The 21150-nt window shown below is 40.5% G+C and overlaps 1 protein-coding gene across 2 annotated transcripts in view; it reads left to right on the top strand.

Moving 5' to 3' along the window:
* Positions 1-21150, top strand: part of ATP13A4 (ATPase 13A4) — a 254995-nt gene that overhangs the window by 37782 nt on the left and 196063 nt on the right. For both annotated transcript variants that reach the window (XM_059687405.1, XM_059687407.1), the window contains exons 2-6: positions 1650-1823; positions 12988-13134; positions 16971-17041; positions 17131-17211; positions 20512-20581. In XM_059687405.1, coding sequence (XP_059543388.1) covers positions 1650-1823; positions 12988-13134; positions 16971-17041; positions 17131-17211; positions 20512-20581 — 543 coding nt within the window. The remainder of the gene's footprint in view (positions 1-1649; positions 1824-12987; positions 13135-16970; positions 17042-17130; positions 17212-20511; positions 20582-21150) is intronic.

The raw sequence follows: 21150 nt of genomic DNA, 5'->3' as shown, positions 1-21150 counted from the left end.
CCTGTACATGTTGCTAATGAGAGGGAGGGGCCTAATGACACATTAAGCAACTTTCAGCCAAGAATCACAGAACCTTTTCTGATAATGTAATCTTTATCAAGGGAGATAGAGAAGCTGGTGGATTTAAAGTGGCATGTTCTTGCTCCTTGTCATCTTAACAGGCAATTCTAACAAGAGCAAAACTAATGACACCAGGAATTTTTCGATCTAAATGCCAATAAACAAGGGGGTAGAATTTTAGATCTATACTTCGGGAAATGGTAAAATAATAGTAGCAGTAGCAACAGCAGCAGCAGTAAGTGCTTACATAGCATTAACACATATTAACTAATTTAAGCTTTATAACAAGGGTGGGGAATCTTTTTTCTGCCAAGGGCCATTTGGATACTTATACCATCATTTGTGGGCCATAGAAAAGCAACTTAAAATTAGCCTATTATATTTGGTCAAATATTTAATTAACTTACCCCTAATGCTTTTGTAGGGCCAGACCAAACAATTTTGTAGGCCTTATACAGCCCACAGGCTGGGTGTGCCCCACCCCTGCTTTATATCAATCCTGGGAGGTGGGTACTATCACCACCCCCCTTTTATAGATGATAAACTGAGGAATAAAGAGTTTAAATAAGTTCTTCAAGATCTCACTCAATGAGTGGCAGAGCTAGGTTTTAAACCCAAAGTATCTTGGTCCAGATAATGTGATTTTAACCATGACTCCCTGTTTCTCAATTTGAGCCATTCTAACCAGTATAAAATGTACCTATGGCTTCGTGGAATATAGCTGTGAAACTGAGGCCATAAACTTCAGGGGTGGTTTCCTTGGAAAGAAGAAGTTTGCACAAATTATAACTTATTAGAAGTAAGACTCTTATCCCTTTCATATTTGTATCCTCCAGGGCCCATAGCAGGTGCTCTATAGGCATCAGTCAAAGTAAACCAAATAGTCTCTATGATTTTACACCTCTTTCTGTAAAATTCTTTTTGCTATTGAACATGAGAGGAGGGTGTGAATGCATAGCTCTACCCTAAACTCCCAAAGGCAAAGTGGCATTTCACCAAATCCTGACTCCAAACTCAAGGTTTGGCTCTAGTCCTTCTTACCTACTAGGCTGTTGGTCTCAGCCAAAGGAATCACTGGTTGCTGGGGTCACCTAGTGCTTCTGTCACCTGTCACTTGTTCATATCTGTAAAGGCTGTGGATTATGTTCAAAATTGGAGGCTGAAAGACCTGAGTTTGAATATTGGCAGCCAAACTTCTTAGCTATGTGGCCTTGAACAAGTCATTCTATTCAGCCTTTCTGAGCTCAGTGTCATCATTTATGAAATGAGGGTGCTAGCCTGTTCAGAGAAAAATTGTGAGAGTCAAATAAGACAACATAGCACCTAGCATAGTGCTTGGAACAGGGCTGCTGGGTGCTCAAATTGCAGAAACTGAAATTTCCAGTTATATTGCAACTTCTTGGAGGCCTGTGATCATATCTTACACGTTGTCAGGGATTCTTCTCCACTCCCTCCACCCTTCTTCCTGTCCTTCCCTCCTCCTGCTTGACTTCTTTACTCTTTTCTCTCAGTTTCATCACCAAAATCCCAATTTATTTGTTGCTTATTGTGCTTAACCAATATTTGGGGTCCTTTTGGTTCTGCCCCAGGAGATATTCGGCTACCAGACTCACGGCTGCCGGAAAACCCTCTGCCTTGCTGGATCCATCTTCTCATTTGGGATCCTCCCCTTGGTGTTTTACTGGAAACCTGCTTGGCATGTGTGGGCAAATTGTGTCCCGTGTTCCTTGCAAGAAGCAGACATCGTGTTGCTAAGGACAACAGTAAGTGTGTACTTGGTTTTGTACCTGGGGGCCCTTTCTCTTAGATAATGTGGAGAGATGTGCACAAAGCAGGTGGCAGGAGGAGGCTCCAGCCTCAGATTCCATCACAGCCTTGCCTTTACATATTCACCAAGAATTCAATAATTTGTGTATTGTGGGATTTCACAGGATATTCCTTTTAAACGTGTGAGTTATATGAATATTAGAGCAGAAAATTACCAGTTAATAGCTAAAAATAATAGGTAGTGGGAAGTAATTAAGTCAGGCTACAACACACAAAATTCACATTGACCCGTCCCCCCTCCCCTTCCTTCCCCCTCCCCCCCCCCCACGGCCCGCATGCTGACATATTCATGCCTATCCCAGCCCCCTCCACTGGGGCGACTCTGAGGAAGGAAGGGGAGAGGTTGGTTGGAGAGGAGGAGCACTCCTCTGCGGAGGATACTGTCTTCCCCTGCTCATTTGAGGGAGCCACAGTTATTGACTGGAGTGTGTTGCATCCTGCAGATATGCTTGGGTAAGAAATGCAACCATCTTGTCCCCAAGGTCATTGGCTTTCTCTGCTAACCCAAGATCCTGGCATTAAGTGAGTTTTTCTAAATTTGCTCCCATAATACTTCCTCCTAGCACTCATTACACTTAGGCAACGTGCATAGTTTCTGCCGGATTGTCAACTCCATAAAGGAAGGGATCATTTCTAACTCAATTGCTGTATCCCTAGTTCCTGCACGTATTGGGGATTCCATAAACAAATGGTGGCTGAAGACTGAAGCGAACATTCCTATTGACAGGCATCAAAGGACTATCTCAGGGAGGATGCTTTTTTGCCTGAGTGTCTCAAATAATACTTCAGCCCATATGACTCACAATGACAACCAGATTCTTGATAAATCAACCTCTATTGAGCTGTTAGCTTCTTCTGTATACAGAAATCTCTCTAGTAAACATTATATTTAATTCAGCAAGAGGGGAAGATAGTCTCATAACTGGGCAAAAATATCCCACATTTTAACCTAACAGAGTTAGGGCTAGAACTCAATGATTGGCAATTGGATGAAGTTTGTCTTTGTTGACTTACTCCACTGGCATCAGCCCAACCCCTTGTTTCTGGATCCTGGTTGCTTCAAGAACCACCTTCTCTATGTCCCAGCCTAGCTGACATGTGAACCATAACGTAAGTGATAGCTGAGGCACCTCCTCCCAGGGTCAACTGTATTTTAACTAAAGACTTTTGGAAAATAAGCTTCAATACTTAAAAAATGCAAGATTATTGTGGAGTAAGAACAAGTCATATTGATGAGGTTGGGGTGGGAGCCTTACACCACTGCTGGCTCACACTATCATGAAGGGTCACAGAATATGCATAAGGGAAGAGTGCCTGGCACTTACCAAGGAAGACTTCATCATTTGACCAGTGAGGAAATGGGGCCAGGAGAGGGGATATAATTTACTGCTTTCCTAGGTGGGTGAGGGGCTTAACTAGGATAAGTCCCATATATCCTAGCTCCTAGTGCAGAGCTGTTCCCATGCAATTGTACTTAGACCATAGATTCCTAAACTTCAACCAGCATCAGAATCACCTGGAGGATTTATTAACTGCCCTCCCCGTGGAGTTTCTAATTAATTAAATTTGCATGTTTAACACTTTCTCAGTTGATGCTAATGCTTCTGGTAAGACCATGCTTTGAGAAACACCACTGTGGATAGTTATAACTCATGCTAATGAGCACACTTGGTTTTTTGGGAGAGGAATAGAAGCCTGGACATTTGCTTTATGGTTCAGCCAATATATATTTATATAGTCTCAAGGGGAATGATCCAGATTTATCCAAGTGTTGTAAGTGGTCTTTCTGTACAGAGCCTGGTTGTCTTCATGGAACAGAGGTAGATAAAGGTTTGCTTTCTGTAGCTCCAAGTTGGGACAAAAGAACATATGGAAGACAACATGTTTGAGATCTTTTCTTAGATCAACCCCTTCCACATGAACTTAAGGACCTATGAGATCCTTATTTGCTGGCATAAAAGGAGGATTTGGAAAAGTGCTTACATCTACCTCATGGTACTTCCTTTTCCCAGAACTAGTTCTCAGTGGGTGATGTTTTTGCTGCAACAGAAACCACCTCAGATTCAGAAAAGCTTTCTGCCTCTCAGAGCACATCACCAGACTCTTCAGATCTGAGAACATCTGCTTGGATGAGCTATACCAGGGGTGGGCAAACTTTTTGACTCGAGGGCCACAATGGGTTCTTAAACTGGACCGGAGGGCCGGAACAAAAGCATGGATGAAGTGTTTGTGTGAACTAATATAAATTCAAAGTAAACATCATTACATAAAAGGGTACAGTCTTTTTTTTTTTTTCAGTTTTATTCATTTCAAACGGGCCGGATCCGGCTGCAGGCTGTAGTTTGCCCACGGCTGAGCTATACTCTCTCAGGTTGCTGGCAGAGTCAAAACACGGATAAAAATAAGAGGAACTAAGCAGAAAATGGCAAGGGAAGGGAGGAAAATGAAAGAAATGGCAAGGAAGTTGGTAAAAGTAAAATGAAGAGGGGCAAAAGAGAGAGAAAGATCTTGTAAGAGTGAAAAAAATAAAAATGTGTCAACCAACAGCCATTTGCAAACTATAAAGTTCATTATCAAACTTGTATATATATCCTGTACTAATAAAAACAAACATGCAAATTGACCATACTTTCGCTACAACTTAAGGCATGCCCACCAGCCAATCAGAGTGACTATATGCAAATTAACCCAACCAAGATGGCGGCCGGCAGCCATGGAGCTGGAGTGAGCAGGAGGCTTGCTTGCTCCAGTGATGGAGGAAGCCAAGGTTCCTCACCTGCCGTGGCTCGGCTCTGAGTTCCACTGAAAGCAACAAAGTTTCAATTATAGAAAGTAAACAAACCCCAGATACCTGCTTTCAGTCAGTCGTGGCCACGGAGCTGGAGCGAGCAGGAGTGGGTTGCCCCTGGCGATGGAGGAAGCCAAGCTTTCCACAGGCTTCCACTAAAGGCAACAAAGTTTCAATTATAGAAGGTAAATAAATCCCAGAATAAAAAAAAAAAAGAAATAAAGGAGAGGTTGGCAGCTTATGTCGCCAGGGTGCTTGGCCAGCCTGAAAACGGCCCTCAGCCCCTCACCCAGACTGGCCAGGCACCCCAGTGGGGACCTTCCACCCTAAAAGGGGTGTGGCCAGCCTGAAAACAGCCATCAGCCCTTCACCCAGGCTGGCCAAACCTCCATGGGGTGAGGGTCCTCACTGGGGTGGACATCCTCCGAGGGGTCCCACATTGCAAGAGGGCATAGGCCGGGTTGAGGGACCCCCCGAGTGCACAAATTTTTGTGCACCGGGCCTCTAGTGCAGTGATGGTGAACCTATGACACACGTGTCAGAGGTGACATGCGAACTCATTTTTTTGGTTGATTTTTCTTTGTTAAATGGCATTTAAATATATAAAATAAATATCAAAAATATAAGTCTTTGTTTTACTATGGTTGCAAATATAAAAAAAAAACTTCTATATGTGACAACATGGCGCCAGAGTTAAGTTAGAGTTTTTCAAAATGCTGACACGCTGAGCTCAAAAGGTTCACCATCACTGCTCTAGTGTGTGTGTGTGTGTGTGTGTGTGTGTGTGTATATATATATATATATATATATATATATATATATTACTGCTCAAGCAACTCCATGAGCCTGCTGTACCAAAGAGCTTGTTGTAGACCAGGCACACCCATATATACTGGCCCTGCTCATTGGATGCTGTGTCCTCCCCTAACTAGCCAGGAGAACTGGCATTCTCTCCTAGGACAGGAGACATGGAGAAAGTTTCCTGTGACTGAGAATCCCCAACTCCAATTGATATCCAATCACGTCATCTCTCCTAGTTGTATGTTATCAGCTTTGCAACTGGACCTAGACCAGAAAGATTAAAAAAGTCATTGATGCCTCAGAGAGCTGCATTCTATCTTCCTGACTCTTTCTTAGCCCCTTTGCAAGTCTACTAAGCCCCTCTACCCTTTCACGGTCTTTCTCAAATAATCAGAACAGCGATAACCAGCTTCAATCTTGCCTTTTTCATCTTAATTTATTTTAATTTTTAATTACCTGCATTTGTGTGTCACTTAAAATGGATTTGAGTCTCTCTAAATAAATGAAATTCTAAATTAGACTTTATGTAATTGGGAAAGAACTTAATTATTCCTGAGCTTTAGATAAAAATAAGCATTGGGCACCAATAGCTTAAAAGTCTGCTGCTAGGTTATTTGCATTAAAATGACACATAAGGATATTTTATTTGAATTGTATTACAATCATTGGACTATAAAGACTTACCATTGAGGACTAGATGACTTGAAAATGTGTTGTATATCTGTTATTTATGTTATTAAAAATCAGGTCTTGATACTTATCATCAATCTCACACTGGTAAGATTACAGATCATTATCACAGATGCTGATTAGGTAGCAATTTCTTAACATTTAAAAAAAAGTCATAATGCACTGACTGAAAGTCTTTAGCACCCTGTTTATTTTCAGTTCCCCTTCTCATATTAAGTGCCTTTATGAGTGAGATTTTTCCAAAAGATAAGAGCAATTACACTTTTATTTTATAATTTTAAAAGTGACATTTTATTCATTATTCATCTACTTTTGATTTTTAACCAATATCTCTAGCAATGTCATATTTCTATGCAAATAACATGATTTATATTCACTGGCATTTTGAATTCTGATGCTCCTATGATTTCCATAGTTTTCATCTTTATTATAATAACAAACACATTTTTCCCTTCACTGTCATTGTATGTCACATGTTGTCAAAGACTCATGTTGTGCAGAGAAGGATTTAGTGATGATTGGTTATTAGGCCTGACCAAAGGAATTTAGTTTCAATGTTTTAATAATAGGAGCATTTTTCCTTCCATTTCACCTAAAGATGCCAGTGCTAGAGGGCTTTTGTTTGCCAAGCCAGAAATTCTGTGAATCAGCAGTGCAAATGTGATCTAAAGTCCACAAGCCCACCAGGCTATTCATCAGCCACAAGGATTTATAGTCATGTTTCCTGGATCTCTTACCTCCTCTCCACTCTCCTCCTCTGCAACCTGGTGTCTCTAAGCCCAGGCTTCCCACATCAACACCATTTTCTATGTTTTGTCTATACTTTCACTCATAACATTTTATCTTATATTCCCTATCTCCTGTATTTGTTCATTCTTATTTATTTATTCAATAAATATTCATTGATCTCTAATCATATCTCAGACATTTTTATAAGCATTGGGAATACAGCTATGAACAAAACAGACAGAAATACCTGTCCTTACAGAGTGACATTCTGGTGAGGAGTCAACTCAAGCACACATACATCTGCACATACATCACTCATACACATATATTCTCTGTAGAGTAAATGTAGAAAGTAGGTATTCTATCTCTACTTATTCAACCCTATTCATTCATCTGCCATATACTACCTTCTCTATTAAGTCTTTGTTGATCCATTCTCTATTCTCTGCCCCAGTTCTGGAGGGAATTTCATTCGCTTTTAGTTCTGTATTTTTATCTTTGACTGCTATAATGCTTTTAGCAGTCTACTTCATATTAAAATGGCATTCACTTTACATCTTATAAAATAGCATTTCATTGATTATTTTATTTAATTCTTATACTAACCTTGGAAAATGGGCATTATCATCTCTATTTTACAGATGAACCAGAAACTTTGACAAATAGTAAATGTCAGCCAGGTGCCTCCCTACCTCCCTTTCTCCCTCCTTCATAAATTTGATGAGCACAGATTGTGTGCCAGCCACAGTGGTAGCTCATGGCCGGGGGCAGAGGTATAACAATGAGTAAAATCAGGGTTTTTGACATCATGGCGATCACTACACAAATACATGTAAAAATTCCAACTGTTCTAAGTACTACCTAGGAAAGTTTCATGGATAGACTTTCCTGAGCTCCAACAGATATTAAGAGTTCAAAGAGATGGTGGAGAGGAACACATGAGAAATAGTCCATGTAAATGGAATAGGTGGACAAAGAACTTGAACCTGTCTCCTGACTCAAAATCCAGAGTTGTTTTCTATGCCACATTTATTTTTATAGCTTTTTCTTCTATTAGTTTATAAGCTTTTGAATACAATAACCATAGCTTACTTTTCATTCCTCACAGCACCTAGCACATGGCTGCAGCTGGGGGTGTTAAATACTTATTTAATTTCACTTATTGATTCCATTAAATAAATATAATTGAATCTGTAATAAATGGTTTCATGTTTTCTACCAGCATTGTATTACAAAGACACTAAAATGAAACACCAAGATTGAGGAAGTAAGAGAAGATAGTATTATGTCTCCTTTAAGTACACATTCCCTCTTCTGAATCCTCTTCCCCCCTCCCTCTATTTCAACCTGGCTTTTCCTTAAACATTTAGCTGGAAATACCAGAGATGCTGTGGGTTGGCCTTTCAGAAATGATTCTATATTCAGACAAATAGTTTTGAGACCATCCTATCTAATAAAAGAGAAAAATGGTAATTGGCGTACGACGATACCCTTTTCATTGGCTAATCAGGGCTATATGCAAATTAACTGCCAACTATGATTGGCAGTTAACTGCCAACTAAGATTGGCAGTTAACTGCCAACAAGATGGCGGTTAATTTGCATATGTAGGCACAATGCAGAGAGGCGAAAGGGAAAGCAGGAAGAAGCCCCCTGCCACTGACAGTGATCGGAAACCCAGGGGGGAGCTAAGAGCTGGGGGGCAGGGCAAAGGCGGCCCTGGGGCCGCCTTTGCCCTGCCCCCCAGCCATGATCAGAGAATCAGGTGCCTTTTCCGCCCTGGCCAGTGATAGCAGGAAGTAGGGGTGGAGCCAGCGATGGGAGCTGGGCACGGTCGAAGCTGGCAGTCCCAGGAGCTAGGGGTCCCTTGCCTGGGCCTAAAGCGGAGCCCACAATCGCGGGGCCGCTGCAGCTGCGGGTCCCCGCTGCCCGGGCTGGATGCCTCAGCCAGAAGTGTTAGGCCTGGGCATGGGCGGAGCCTGCAACCGCGAGGAGCTGGGGGTCCCCTGCCCAGGCCTGACACCTCTGCCGGGGGCCTCAGGCCTGGTCAAGGGGCTGATCCGGTGACTGGTGATCGGAGGGTGATGAGGGTCAACTCCTCTGGCCGAGGCATCAGGCCTGGGCGGGGGGCGGAGCCAGGGATTGGGGGGATATGATGGTCCCCTTGCCCAGGCCTGAAGCCTGGGTCAGAGGCATCAGGCTTGGGCGGGGGGTGGAGCAAGCGATCAGAGGGAGATGGGGGTCCCCTGCCCAGGCATGATTCCTGGGCCAGAGGCCTCAGGCCTGGGCGGGGGCCAGAGCCAGTGATCAGGGGGAGATGGGGGTCCCCTGTCCAAGCCTGACACCTCTGGCGGAGGTGTCAGGCCTGGGCAAGGGGCCAATCCTGTGATTGGAGGGTGATGGGGGTCAATGCCTGAGGGCTCCCAGTATGTGAGAGGGGGCAGGCTGGGCTGAGGGACACTCCCCCCCCCGCCCCACACCCAGTGCACGAATTTCGTGCACCGGGCCCCTAGTTATCCTTTATAAGGCAGTGCAATTTATTTTGTGATTTACAGTTTGCTAAGTATTTGCATATATATTGTCTCATTTGGTCTTTACTGGTAGAGGTTACTTTCCCCCCACTTTACAGATGGAGGCAAAGAGAAGTTAAAAGAAATGCTCAGGAATCCTAGCTGTACATAATGAAAGCAGAGCCTCTACTGAAAGTTGAACTAGAGTCTAAACTGGAGATCTTATTACTCCCTGTCCAGGGACAAACTCTCCAAAGGTATACTGTGAAGTGGTTTAAGAGTAAAGAGGGGAGTCTGAGTGCTTGGGCTTGATTCCCAGTGTTTCTCCTGACCTGCCTTGGGCAATATATTAGCTTGGGCTGGCAAAACAGAATATCACAGATGGTTCCTTAAACAGCAGCAATTTCTCACTGTTCTGGAAGAGAGAAGTCCAAGATCAAGATTGGCAGGGTTGGTTTCTGGTGAGAACTTTCTTCCTGGCTTGCAGACTGCCAGGTGCTTTCTCTTTGGGTTCTCACATGAGATGGAGAGCTCTGGTGTCTGCCTCTTCTTATAAGGGCACTGGCCCTGTGGGTTAGGGTGACACCCTATTACCTCCCTTAATGACCCCATAAAGGCCCTATCTGAAAATGCAGGCACACTGGGGACAGGACCTCAACATATGAATTTTGGGGAATTCAGTTTATAATAGACAGATACTCACCCCCTTTCTGCCTCTTTTTCCTCTTCAGTTAGGTGGGGCTAACAATAGTACCTCCCTCACTATGCATCACTACATAATGCATCTCCAGATATTTAAGAAAATGATTGTAAAAACAAATAAGTCCAAAACACCAGTCTCTCTGGAAACATGTGCTGAGTTGTTTGGGGTTTTCTTTTTTGCACACACACATAAACATAGCCTTCACTTTGTCATGTAACATCCCTGCTTTGGCACTCACCACATTCATTTTTTTTGTCAACATGTCCCAGGAATATTGAGAAAATAATTAGTGTGAGATTTTTCCAATGCTTAAAACCATTTCTCTATCTTTTATAACTAAATCCTAGGTTTTAGCCAATGTCAACTTTTTCCAGCTAGGTGACTTTGGGATTACGAGGCCGTGCTGATTGGAGTATCAATGGGCCTGGCCAAGAGGGGGAAAGAGAAAAAACAAAAGAGAGATACTTAATAACAGAAAGAATGGTTTGCCACCAAAGTTATGGGTCTTTAAAGGTAGCACAGTGTTTTAGAAAGATCCTGAGACATGTAAGTTATTACTTCATCTATAATTCTCTACTTCACTTCAGCGAAAGTTCAGCTTTTTAGCATTGCAATGTCTCCATCTCCAAGGGAAAGGTTCTGATTTCCTAAGGTCTCCTAAACCATTGAGTGGGTTATTTTTCCTTTTTAAGGCAAATTCAGAAGTATATTTTTTTGTGTGGAGAAAACTCTTATTCAAGGGGATAAGTCACAGCATTGGCCTGAACTTTAGGTGACTGTTATACTGCCTTTAAATTCCAAGAGATGAAGTGCTCAGAGCAAAGACTGAAAGAAGATAAGCAAGGTCACTCATTTCACTCAAAGATAAAAGCTCACCTGGCATTTTCAGGTGTAGGAAGTGCAAGGCCATGGGAAATAAAAAAAAAAAAATGCCCATGTTTCCTTCTCCATCTTTCTGTCTAGGTCAAGCATAGGTCCTCTGTGTACATCCAATTCTTCGAAATGCACTCTTGAATTATTTTAACATCTACTCTTTTAGAGCTCAAGGACTGATCTCATTAATTCTCTTGAGAAAGAGAAGGTACAGTCTAGCTTTGTGGGTAGTGTGGATTATTTGTATTACAAAGCATACAAAGCAATTATTTAAGGTAGTAGCTGCTCTGGTGCGTTTAGGTATTTCACAAATCATTAACTGCTCGAGAGAGCTGAGAAACAGACTGAAATGGAAATAGCCATTTCCAAGTGATGATTTTTTTTTCCAAGATAGGAAAAATAATAGACTCCAAGCTCCTGCTGCCTCTTTAGCCTAGAATACTCCTTTCCTCTCTTTAAGTTTCATGTACTAGATCTCAACCATCCATTTAGGGTCTAATTCAAAGTTTTGGAACCTCCCTAATTTCTTTGAGTGACCTGCCTCCTAAACCATTAGGATACAGAGATTCTTACCACACTACTAATATGTCCCCATTGCACTGCCCTTTGCCTTATCACTCCCCTTGGACTGTGGGTGGGGCTGTGTCTGTGCTCCAGCCAGGCCTAGCACAGATTGTGTGTTTGTGTGTGTGCAGTCAGCTCAGACATTGTTCATGAAAAGAGTGGGTGTGGTAGAGACAATTCCCAGCTCTGACCTACATTCCCCAGGCATCATATTATTTCTCAGGCGTGACTTTCCCTGCTATCCTTCCTAGCTCTTGTGGTTTACCAGGCATCCAAGTAGATTTTATGTGTATCATTTACCCCTTCTGATAATAGCCACTATTATTATCACATCAGTATATAATGGACCACTGTGGTACCTGTTACACAATTCAGCGCTGCTCCCTCTAGTTTTCTTCTGTGATGAAGTCATCAGTGATCTGCAAAGGGAAGCAGCTTCAGTGAGAGTCATGAAAGAAAGTACCTTCTCCAATCTTACCTGTGCTGATGTCTTGACAATCACCTTTGGGCATGTTCAGCCCATGCATTTAGTCTTTTTTTTTTCCCCCATTCATTCTCAGACTGCCACTGAGCTGGTTGCAGTTGTCCACATGGATGGGATATGAAGGTCTTTGCCTTCAATATAGTCTAGATCAGTGGTTCTCAACCTGTGGGTCATGACCCCTTTGGCAGTCAAACGACCCTTTCATAGGGGTCACCTAAGACCATCCTGCATATCAGATATTTACATTATGATTCATAACAGTAGCAACATTACAGTTTTGAAGTAGCAACAAAAATAATGTTATGGTTGGGTCACAACATGAGGAACTGTATTTAAAGGGCCAGAAGGCTGAGAACCACTGGTCTAGATGAACTAGGAGAATATAAAACAGAAAGTGATTAGGAGCACAAGAGTGGAACAGTTAGAATCTTCTGAAGTTAGTATAGTGACAGCCCTCTGTGACTCTCTCCCACCCCAGATTCCATCCCTACCCTCACTCCTTGAGTGGGTGTTAAAGGGGCTGTTCTGGAAGTGGTAGAATTTAAGGTAAGCTTGGAAACATGGGCAGAGTTTCGATGACCTGGGTTCCTCACCCTCAGAAACTCAAAGAAACCCTTTAGAATACTTGCTTCCCCCCCCCCTTTGATATTTTGCATCTGGCTACAGCCTGTGGTTGGAGGGTAACAGGAAAAACCAGCTCTGACCTGAGAATCAACCTCTCGACTTCATGCTCTGTTGTGTGTGCCAGTGCCTCCTATCCATGTCCTCAGTGAGTGATGACAAGAGTCTTTCCCTCGGGGCTCTATTTCTACCGGCTTTCAAAGGTATATAATTCTGTCTAGAATACTGATTAGTCCCACAAATATATAGAATTATATTGAAATGATGTTTTTTTAGGTTGAATTTTAACCTGATGACATCTCTTAACTTCATGGAGGTTTTGGTGTCTATTTCCCCAGGATGAATTCCAAACCTATTCTCGGAAAAAGGTAATGTGGATCTACCTGTCAGCATTAAACGGCGCATTTGGTCTCACTCCTGACCACCCTCTCATTACAGATGAGGAGTGTCTCATAAATAGAGCTATAAGAAAGCCAGAACTAAAGGTAAGTACATTCATGGTTACTGCTGAGGCTAGAAAATTTTAATCTCCCCCCCCCAAAAAATGTAAGATTAAATTCAGATCCTCCACTGTGTTAATTTTCAGTTGACAGTGTAGATCATTTAAATGGTTATGACAACCTTGGACCAATTACTAAATTCTGCCCACCTCTAATATTAATTGCTAATAAATTGAGGTATACCAAGATTAATATGATGCCATGTATATAGTAGATGCTCAGTACATATTAGCTCTTAGTAGAATCAAGCCCTGTATAATAATCTATGTAACAGAGTTTATTTTGCAACAATGTTAATCACCAGGAATAGCCCAGGAGTTACCTGCAAGATGACCTTATTTTGAGTCATTCAAATGTGTTTGAGTTATTTCTACCTCTCCATATTAGATGAGCACTGCTTGGATTAGGACTAGTTAACATTCATATTAAAATATTTTATATGACTGACCATTTTCTCTTGTGTGTGTGTGTGTAAACAGCTATTTAAGTTATTTTTATGAGCTCCAGGTCAATTTTAAAACATAACAACAGTCAATTGTTGAACAGTTTCTGTATTGTTAATTATTATTACTCAAAATCAAAAGAGGTCAAGCACCTCCAACTAACAATTGTTTAATCTGTTAGGTGGCCACTCACCTGGAGAAATAAACATCCCAAATCACCCTTATGAACATGGCCTCAGAGTATGATTAAGCTCTGGCATCTTTAACTGTATCAGACAAATAAGTGGACAAATGAAGGAATGCTCAAGTAAAGAATCAAAATATGAGGAAGGGGCAGAGATCTTGGAGTGGAACATTCTGGTTCGCAGGCTTGATATCTTCATTTACTAGCATAAGGCACAGGGAGTTTGGCTAGTTACTGTCTTTCTGAGCTTTGAGTTTCTTAATTTGTAAAATAAGAGTAGTTACTTCATCTTTGCCTATTTCTCAGGACTGTTTGAACCTAAAAGGAGAAGAAGGATATTAAGGTGATTTATATTCATAAAGGACTGAAACTTTCATTAAAATTAGAGATGTCACAGGCTCAGCCATGACAACATTGATGGCAATAACAAAGACAAGAAAATGAAAATGATAACCAGTCAGGGCCTTTTAGGGGGAGTTTGGAGACTGCAGCTAAGAACTTTGTCAAGTTTGTGAACATAAGCTAAGAGAGACTCTATAAACCATCTTGTAGGATTGCATGCAATATTGAAACCCAGGGTCTAACCTATTCAACAGGATGTTCTTACAACATATTCCAATAAGAAACAAAGAGCAGGAAGCCCAGGGAGGGGAAGCTTCCTGGATCTGAGCTGAAAGAGGAAGTTCACCCTGCAGCAGATCCCTGATTTCCTAATTACTATTTTTTTTGGTCTCAAATTCCAGGAAATGGGCAAATAAACTCCACCTCTAGCAAGTATAATGCTTACCCTCTTACCAGCCTAGAGCCTAGAAGGTGATGAGGGAAGCAGAGAAACTCTAGGCAGAGATATTTCCTGCTAGGGGAATCTCAAAGGTATTTAAAGGGTCTATGACAGAGTCATTCTTCTTACTCTGAAGAATGGCTTTAGAAATTGTCAGGAGTTAATGGAATTTCTTTTTTCTGGCCTGAGGTAAAACTTATCAGTAACCTCTTTATTCCTCATTATTGCTGCCTTCCTCTGCTGATGTTTTGTGTCCAAGATGTTTTATAAATTTCTCAATCTCAGTTTGCGGTTTCACAGCCTCTTGACCCATGTTCGCTAACTTGGCAGTGGCCTCACATTCTACCATCATTTGTCCTTTAAAATTTTTCCAACACGAATATTGAACTTATAGACTTAATAAAGTAGGGAACCCTCCCTTTATACAATTCCTGGAAGTTATGGGATTTTCAGAACTTCTGAGACTAGCCTGATTATTAGGTTATTTGAGAAACTGGACTTGGGGCCAGCTGGGCTTGAGTTTGAATTCTAGCCTTGCTTCTTTATAGCTTCAATCTTGGACAAGTTACTTAATCAAAATGAACTTTGGAGGTGAAGTGAAGATGAAAATAATATCTGTCCTACCACAGGGTGATGAAAAAGACTAAAGAGGATGTGCAAAAAGCTCCCAAGTACTCATAAACAGTAGCTATGATTATCATCCAGCTCCATTAGCAAAATTGCAGGGAATATGGGAAAGGAAAAGAAGATGCTAGGCAAGAAATTTGAGTTTCAAAGATGGGCCATGACAACTATCATAATCTGTGCTGGTTACTTTCAAATACTCTTCTTCACTCTAACTTGCAACTTGTGAAGGAGAATCATTTTCAGTAGCAATTAATTCAAACCTTATGCTCAAAATCAATTGGGAAATAGGATTTATTTTTTAAAGCTATTATGCAACCAACCTCATTGAAATACACCCATTCTGTAAAAACAAAAAGTGCAGCATTTAACATTCTTACTTGGAAACTACAAATGTGTGTGTGTGTGTGTGTGTGTGTGTGTGTGTGTGTGTGCATGCTTACATGCATGCACTGTGTACCTTCACATGTATTTATTGAATAGAGTTCAGAGATTCATTTGAGGTAGCCCAGGTCTTGGAGCTGAGGAATTTAAACTCTATGTCTAGTTGACATGTGGTGTACAAAACATTCTTTCTTTTATTTAATAAAAAAATGTATTGAGCACTTATTATGTACCAGCTACATACTTTTCCCAGTTTTAGTATTTATCTAATTGTTATGTTGACTATAATATTTGTATGTATAGGACATGTTCAAAGGAGTGGCAATGGAACTCAATAATGATCTGACCTTGACTTATTCACCAAAAAACTGAGGTGCAGAGACATTTAGTTGAAGTTCTCAAGGACACAATTATTAGAGTAGCTAAAGTCCTACATACCTCATCTAGCATTTAAGGCAGTACTATCTGATCTTGTTTATTTTTCCTTTCTTTCCTTCCTTCCTTTCTCCCTTTCTTCCTTACTCTCTCTCTCTCTCTCTCTCTCTCTCTCTCTCTCTCTCTCTCTCTCTCTCCCTCTCTCTGTGTCTCTCATTAATCCTCACCAGAGAATATTTTTCATTGATTTTTTTAGGAAGAGTGGAAAAGAAAGGGAAAGACAGAGAGAAACATCAATGTGAGAGAAACACATCAATTGGTTGCCTCCTGCACAAGCCCTGGGGAGGAGCCTGCAACCAAGGTACATGCCCTTGACTGGAATCGAACCAGGGATCCTTTTGGCCTGCAGGCTGACACTCTATCCATGGAGCCAAACAGGCTAGGGCTGAGTTTTATTTATCTTTCCACCCTCCTTCTCCATTTATTAAACAGGCACACTGACTTGCCCCTCTTCCACAACTAAGTTGTGCATAATGTCTTTGAAATGCTCTCTTGCCATCTCATCTGTGCAAAATTCTTCCAGTCTTTCAAGGCCACAGCTCAGATGTTATTTCCTCCACGATGTCTCTGTCACCTGCCTTCTCCATATTTCTATAGTATTTCAATACTATATTTTTACTTTTTTAAATTTCTTTGACTTATTCATATTTGATGGTATGGTATAGTTTGCTTTGTAAGGTATTTTCTTTCCTTGTTACGTTATAAGGTAGTGGAATGCAGAGACTGAGTTTTATTCAGATACTTATCCATATAATAGACCCAAGATTCAGGTTGTTTGAATGATGATTTCTAATGAAGAATGCCATTTGTGTAGTCTGAAAGGATAAGACAAGTTAGGAAAAGATAAAATCTTAAATACCCATCGTAGGGCTCTATCTTTGCTTCTTCCACAAATGCTTCTTTAGCCATTAAACGTCGTATATATGCTGATCCTCAAACAAGAGACTTTCTTAGTACTTTTCTTTTGTAGGTGAGATACATAAAAGTGCAGAAAATAAGATATGTTTGGAACAACTTAGAAGGACAGTTCCAGAAAATTGGGTAAGTTGTTTTAACAATTGCAAACAAAGAAAAATATTATCTCAAAAATATTACTGCTAAATATATCTTTCTCATTATTATTATTTTAGCTCTTTGGAAGACTGGCTCAGTTCTGCCAAGATACATCTAAAATTTGGATCAGGTCTAACAAGAGAAGAACAAGAGATTAGGTACCATGCATATTGTTATCTACACCTATTCAAAAGGATTCCTACCCGTTAGCCAAATAGATAAGTTAATCATCATCTTAACTGATCAACAACAGAAAACATTATAATGCTCTCCTTAGTTTTATTGAATCAAATGCTTTTACATATGTTATTTCACCTTATCAGAGTAGCTTTGTGAGGCAGGTAGAAAACCTCATTCATCCCAACATAACAGATGAGAAATCTGAGGCTAAGAGAGGTTTATTTTTTATTATTATTATTATTTTTTTATTGCTTAAAGTATTACAAAGAGTTTTACATATGTCTCTTTTTTCCCCCCCGCCCTTGACAATCCCCTGGCCTCCCCTACCCCCCAGTGTCTTATGTCCATGTCCATTGGTTATGCTTATATGCATGCATACAAGTCCTTTGGTTGATCTCTTACCCGCCCCCCTCCTGCCCTCCCACCCTCCCTGGCCTTCCTGCTGTAGTTTGACAGTCTGTTCGAGGCAGCTCTGCCTCTGTATCTATTTTTGTTCATAAGTTTATAATGGTCTTTATTATCCAGAAATGAGTGACATCATGTGGTATTTTTCCTTCATTGACTGGCTTATTTCACTTAGCATAATGCTCTCCAGTTCCATCCATGCTGTTGCAAATGGTAAGAGTTCCTTCTTTTTTACAGCAGCATAGTATTCCATTGTGTAGATGTACCACAGTTTTCTAATCCATTCATCTACAGATGGGCACTTAGGCTGTTTCCAGATCTTAGCTATGGTGAATTGTGCTGCTATGAACATAGGGGTGCATATATCCTTTCTGATTGGTGTTTCTGGTTTCCTGGGATATATTCCTAGAAGTGGGATCACAGGGTCAAATGGGAGTTCCATTTGTAGTTTTTTGAGGAAACTCCATACTGTCTTCTATAGTGGCTGCACCAGTCTGCATTCCCACCAGCAGTGCACAAGTGTTCCTTTTTCTCCACATCCTCTCCAGCACTTGTCGTTTGTTGATTTGTTGATGATAGCCAGTCTGACAGGTGTGAGATGGTACCTCATTGTTGTTTTGATTTGCATCTCTCGGAGGATTAGTGACTTTGAGCATGTTTTCATATGTCTCTTGGCTTTCTGAATGTCCTCTTTTGAAAGGTGTCTATTTAGGTCCTTTGCCCATTTTTTGATTGGATTGTTTATCTTCCTTTTGTTAAGTTGTATGAGTTCCCTATAAATTTTGGAGATTAGGCCCTTATCAGATATGACATTGGCAAATATGTTTTCCCACGCGGTGGGTTTTCTTGTTGTTTTGTTGATGGTTTCTTTTGCTGTGCAGAAGCTTTTTATTTTGATGTAGTCCCATTTGTTTATTTTCTCTTTAGTTTCCAATGCCCTAGGAGCTGTATCGGAGAAGAAATTGCTTCGGCATATGTCTGAGATTTTGTTGCCTTTGGATTCTTCTAGTATTTGTATGGTTTCCCATCATATATTTAAGTCCTTTATCCATTTTGAGTTTATTTTTGTGTATGGTGTAAGTTGGTGGTCTAGTTTCATTCTCTTGCATGTATCTGTCCAATTTTTCCAACACCATTTATTGAAGAGACTATCTTGACTTCATTGTATGTTCTTGCCTCCTTTGTCAAATATTAATTGAGCATATTGGTTGGGGCTGATTTCTGGGCTCTCTATTCTATTCCATTGATCTATATGTCTTTTCTTGTGCCAGTACCAGGCAGTTTTGAGAACAGTGGCTTTGTAATACAGCTTGATATCTGGTATTGAGATCCCACCTACTTTGTTCTTTCTCAGGATCACTGCAGCTATTCGGGGTCGTTTTTTATTCCAGATGAATTTTTGGAGAGTACGTTCTAGGTCTGTGAAATATGCCATTGGCATTTTAATGGGAAGTGCATTGAATTTATAGATTGCTTTGGGCAGTATGGACATTTTAATGATGTTGATTCTACCAATCCAAGAACATGGTATGTTCTTCCATCTCTTTATGTCTTCCTCTATCTCTTTTTTCAACGTCCTGTAGTTTTCTGAGAAGAGGTTTAATGATCTGCACAAGAGCACACAGATGGGGAATGATAAAGAACTGAGTCTCATACTTCTAGGTTTGGTGCTCTTACTTTCTACACAAGTCTTCTAAGGTTATTATAATAATAAGGTTGAGCCAGTTTTGACTGCAATCAGGAAATATATATTATCCTATGATAACATAGTTAAGTAAAAATTGTGGAGCGGCAGAAGAATACCATGCAAAACATACAGCTCCACAATTCTAAATCACTTACTAGGCAAAGAAGTTCTAGGAAAGGCATTGGATTGAATATCAGGAGCCTGTCACTAATTCACCCTGTGGCTTTGAGCAAATAGTTTCTCTTGTCTGGGCTTTAGTTTCCTAATGGTTAAAAGGGGAGGAGAACTCTATAAAGGCCTTGCTGGTCCTAAGTTCCTGTGATTCTCACATTCCCCTACACCCCATCTCCTGTACCTTAAATAGATCTAGAATGTTGCAGTATCAGCATCACCAGGAAGCTTGTTAGAAATGCAAAATCTTAGATCACATCTCACCCCTATTGAATCAGAATCTTCATATTAACAAGATCACAAAGTTATCCATATGAACATTAAAGTATGAGAAGCACTACTCTAATATATTCGACCAAGCTATTGGATCTGAACATTTATGTAGAAGGAAAGAGTGGAAAAGAAAGTAAAAGGCTAACCACAGAGAAAGTGGTTAGTATTCTCAACTGCAAAAAACTCATAAAGGTCATTGCTGTGATAATCAAAGAAACACATCTCTGGGTCTTCAATGAAAGGGCTATATAACTTTGTGTAGAGCTGTTTTTGAGAGCACACCACCTTTTCATTCACATCGAAACAAAATTGAAACAGCTTCCTATAACTGATTGGGAGTAGGAAGGTAGGCACAGTATTCCTTATCAGTAGAACTACTCTCTCCTATTGGCCCCTCCTTCCCATTTCTATGGAGCCAGAGTTGGGGAGCATGCCAATCTTGAAACACTTGAATGAGACAATTGCTAATATTAAATACCAAAATTACCCTGAGGGAAATATTTAGACTTCAGAAAGAATCTAGTTTAATAGATGCAGTATGATTGTATTTATTGTTTTGGTACCTGGGTATCCCTGCCCCTCCCCAGTTATTTTGAGAAGGATTAAGGGTATGTCACAAGGGAGGCTTACATTAATCCCTAAAATGAGAAAGTGAATATGAACTAGATATTTTTTGAATGGGCAAGAAATGAGTTTCATTTTTATTATTAGTTACTGAGTGATCTGTGATCTTTCCCAATAGGAGGTTAATATGTGGGCCTAATACTATTGATGTTGAAATCACACCGATTTGGAAACTGCTCATCAAAGAGGTAATATTACTTTTTTTGATGCTGGATAGAAAATAAAGGAGTTTGGTTCTAGTCAAACAATCAAGAATACTGCTTGTTAATAGGTAACTAATTTGGGATATTTTAAAAGAATGACAAGCAGGTTTTTTTTATATCTCTTTCTACTCTTTTTCTTGAAGTCTACCTTTTGCACACAGTGCCTGACACAGTATAAGATATGATGCTCATGTGTCTACATACCCCCCACTGACTAGATGAACACAAATTCTTTTTTTTTTAATCCTTTGTTTCTTAGTCTGTCTCAACTTTGCGTAACTAAAATAATCATAAAAATTGAAAACCTATTCTTTTCTTATGGGAAACATATGCAATTTCTTTAGCATCCAAAATTGTAGGAAGAAAAACATCTGTTCAGCCTTCTTAGTTCTATTGATCTCAAAGTGTGTGTGGGAGGAAAAGAATGACTTGGCTATCATTTACTGGGTGAATTTTTCCTCTTTGGCTCTATCACTGTGTTTATTTTTCTTTTTATAGTGATTATTTGTGAAACCACATAGCTATACTCTGGGTTTTCTTCTGCAGTTCACCTC

The sequence above is a fragment of the Myotis daubentonii genome, chromosome 3 (genome assembly GCF_963259705.1).
Source record: "Myotis daubentonii chromosome 3, mMyoDau2.1, whole genome shotgun sequence".
NCBI classification, from domain to species: Eukaryota; Metazoa; Chordata; class Mammalia; order Chiroptera; family Vespertilionidae; genus Myotis; species Myotis daubentonii.
This window is presented reverse-complemented; position numbering and strand designations above follow the sequence as displayed.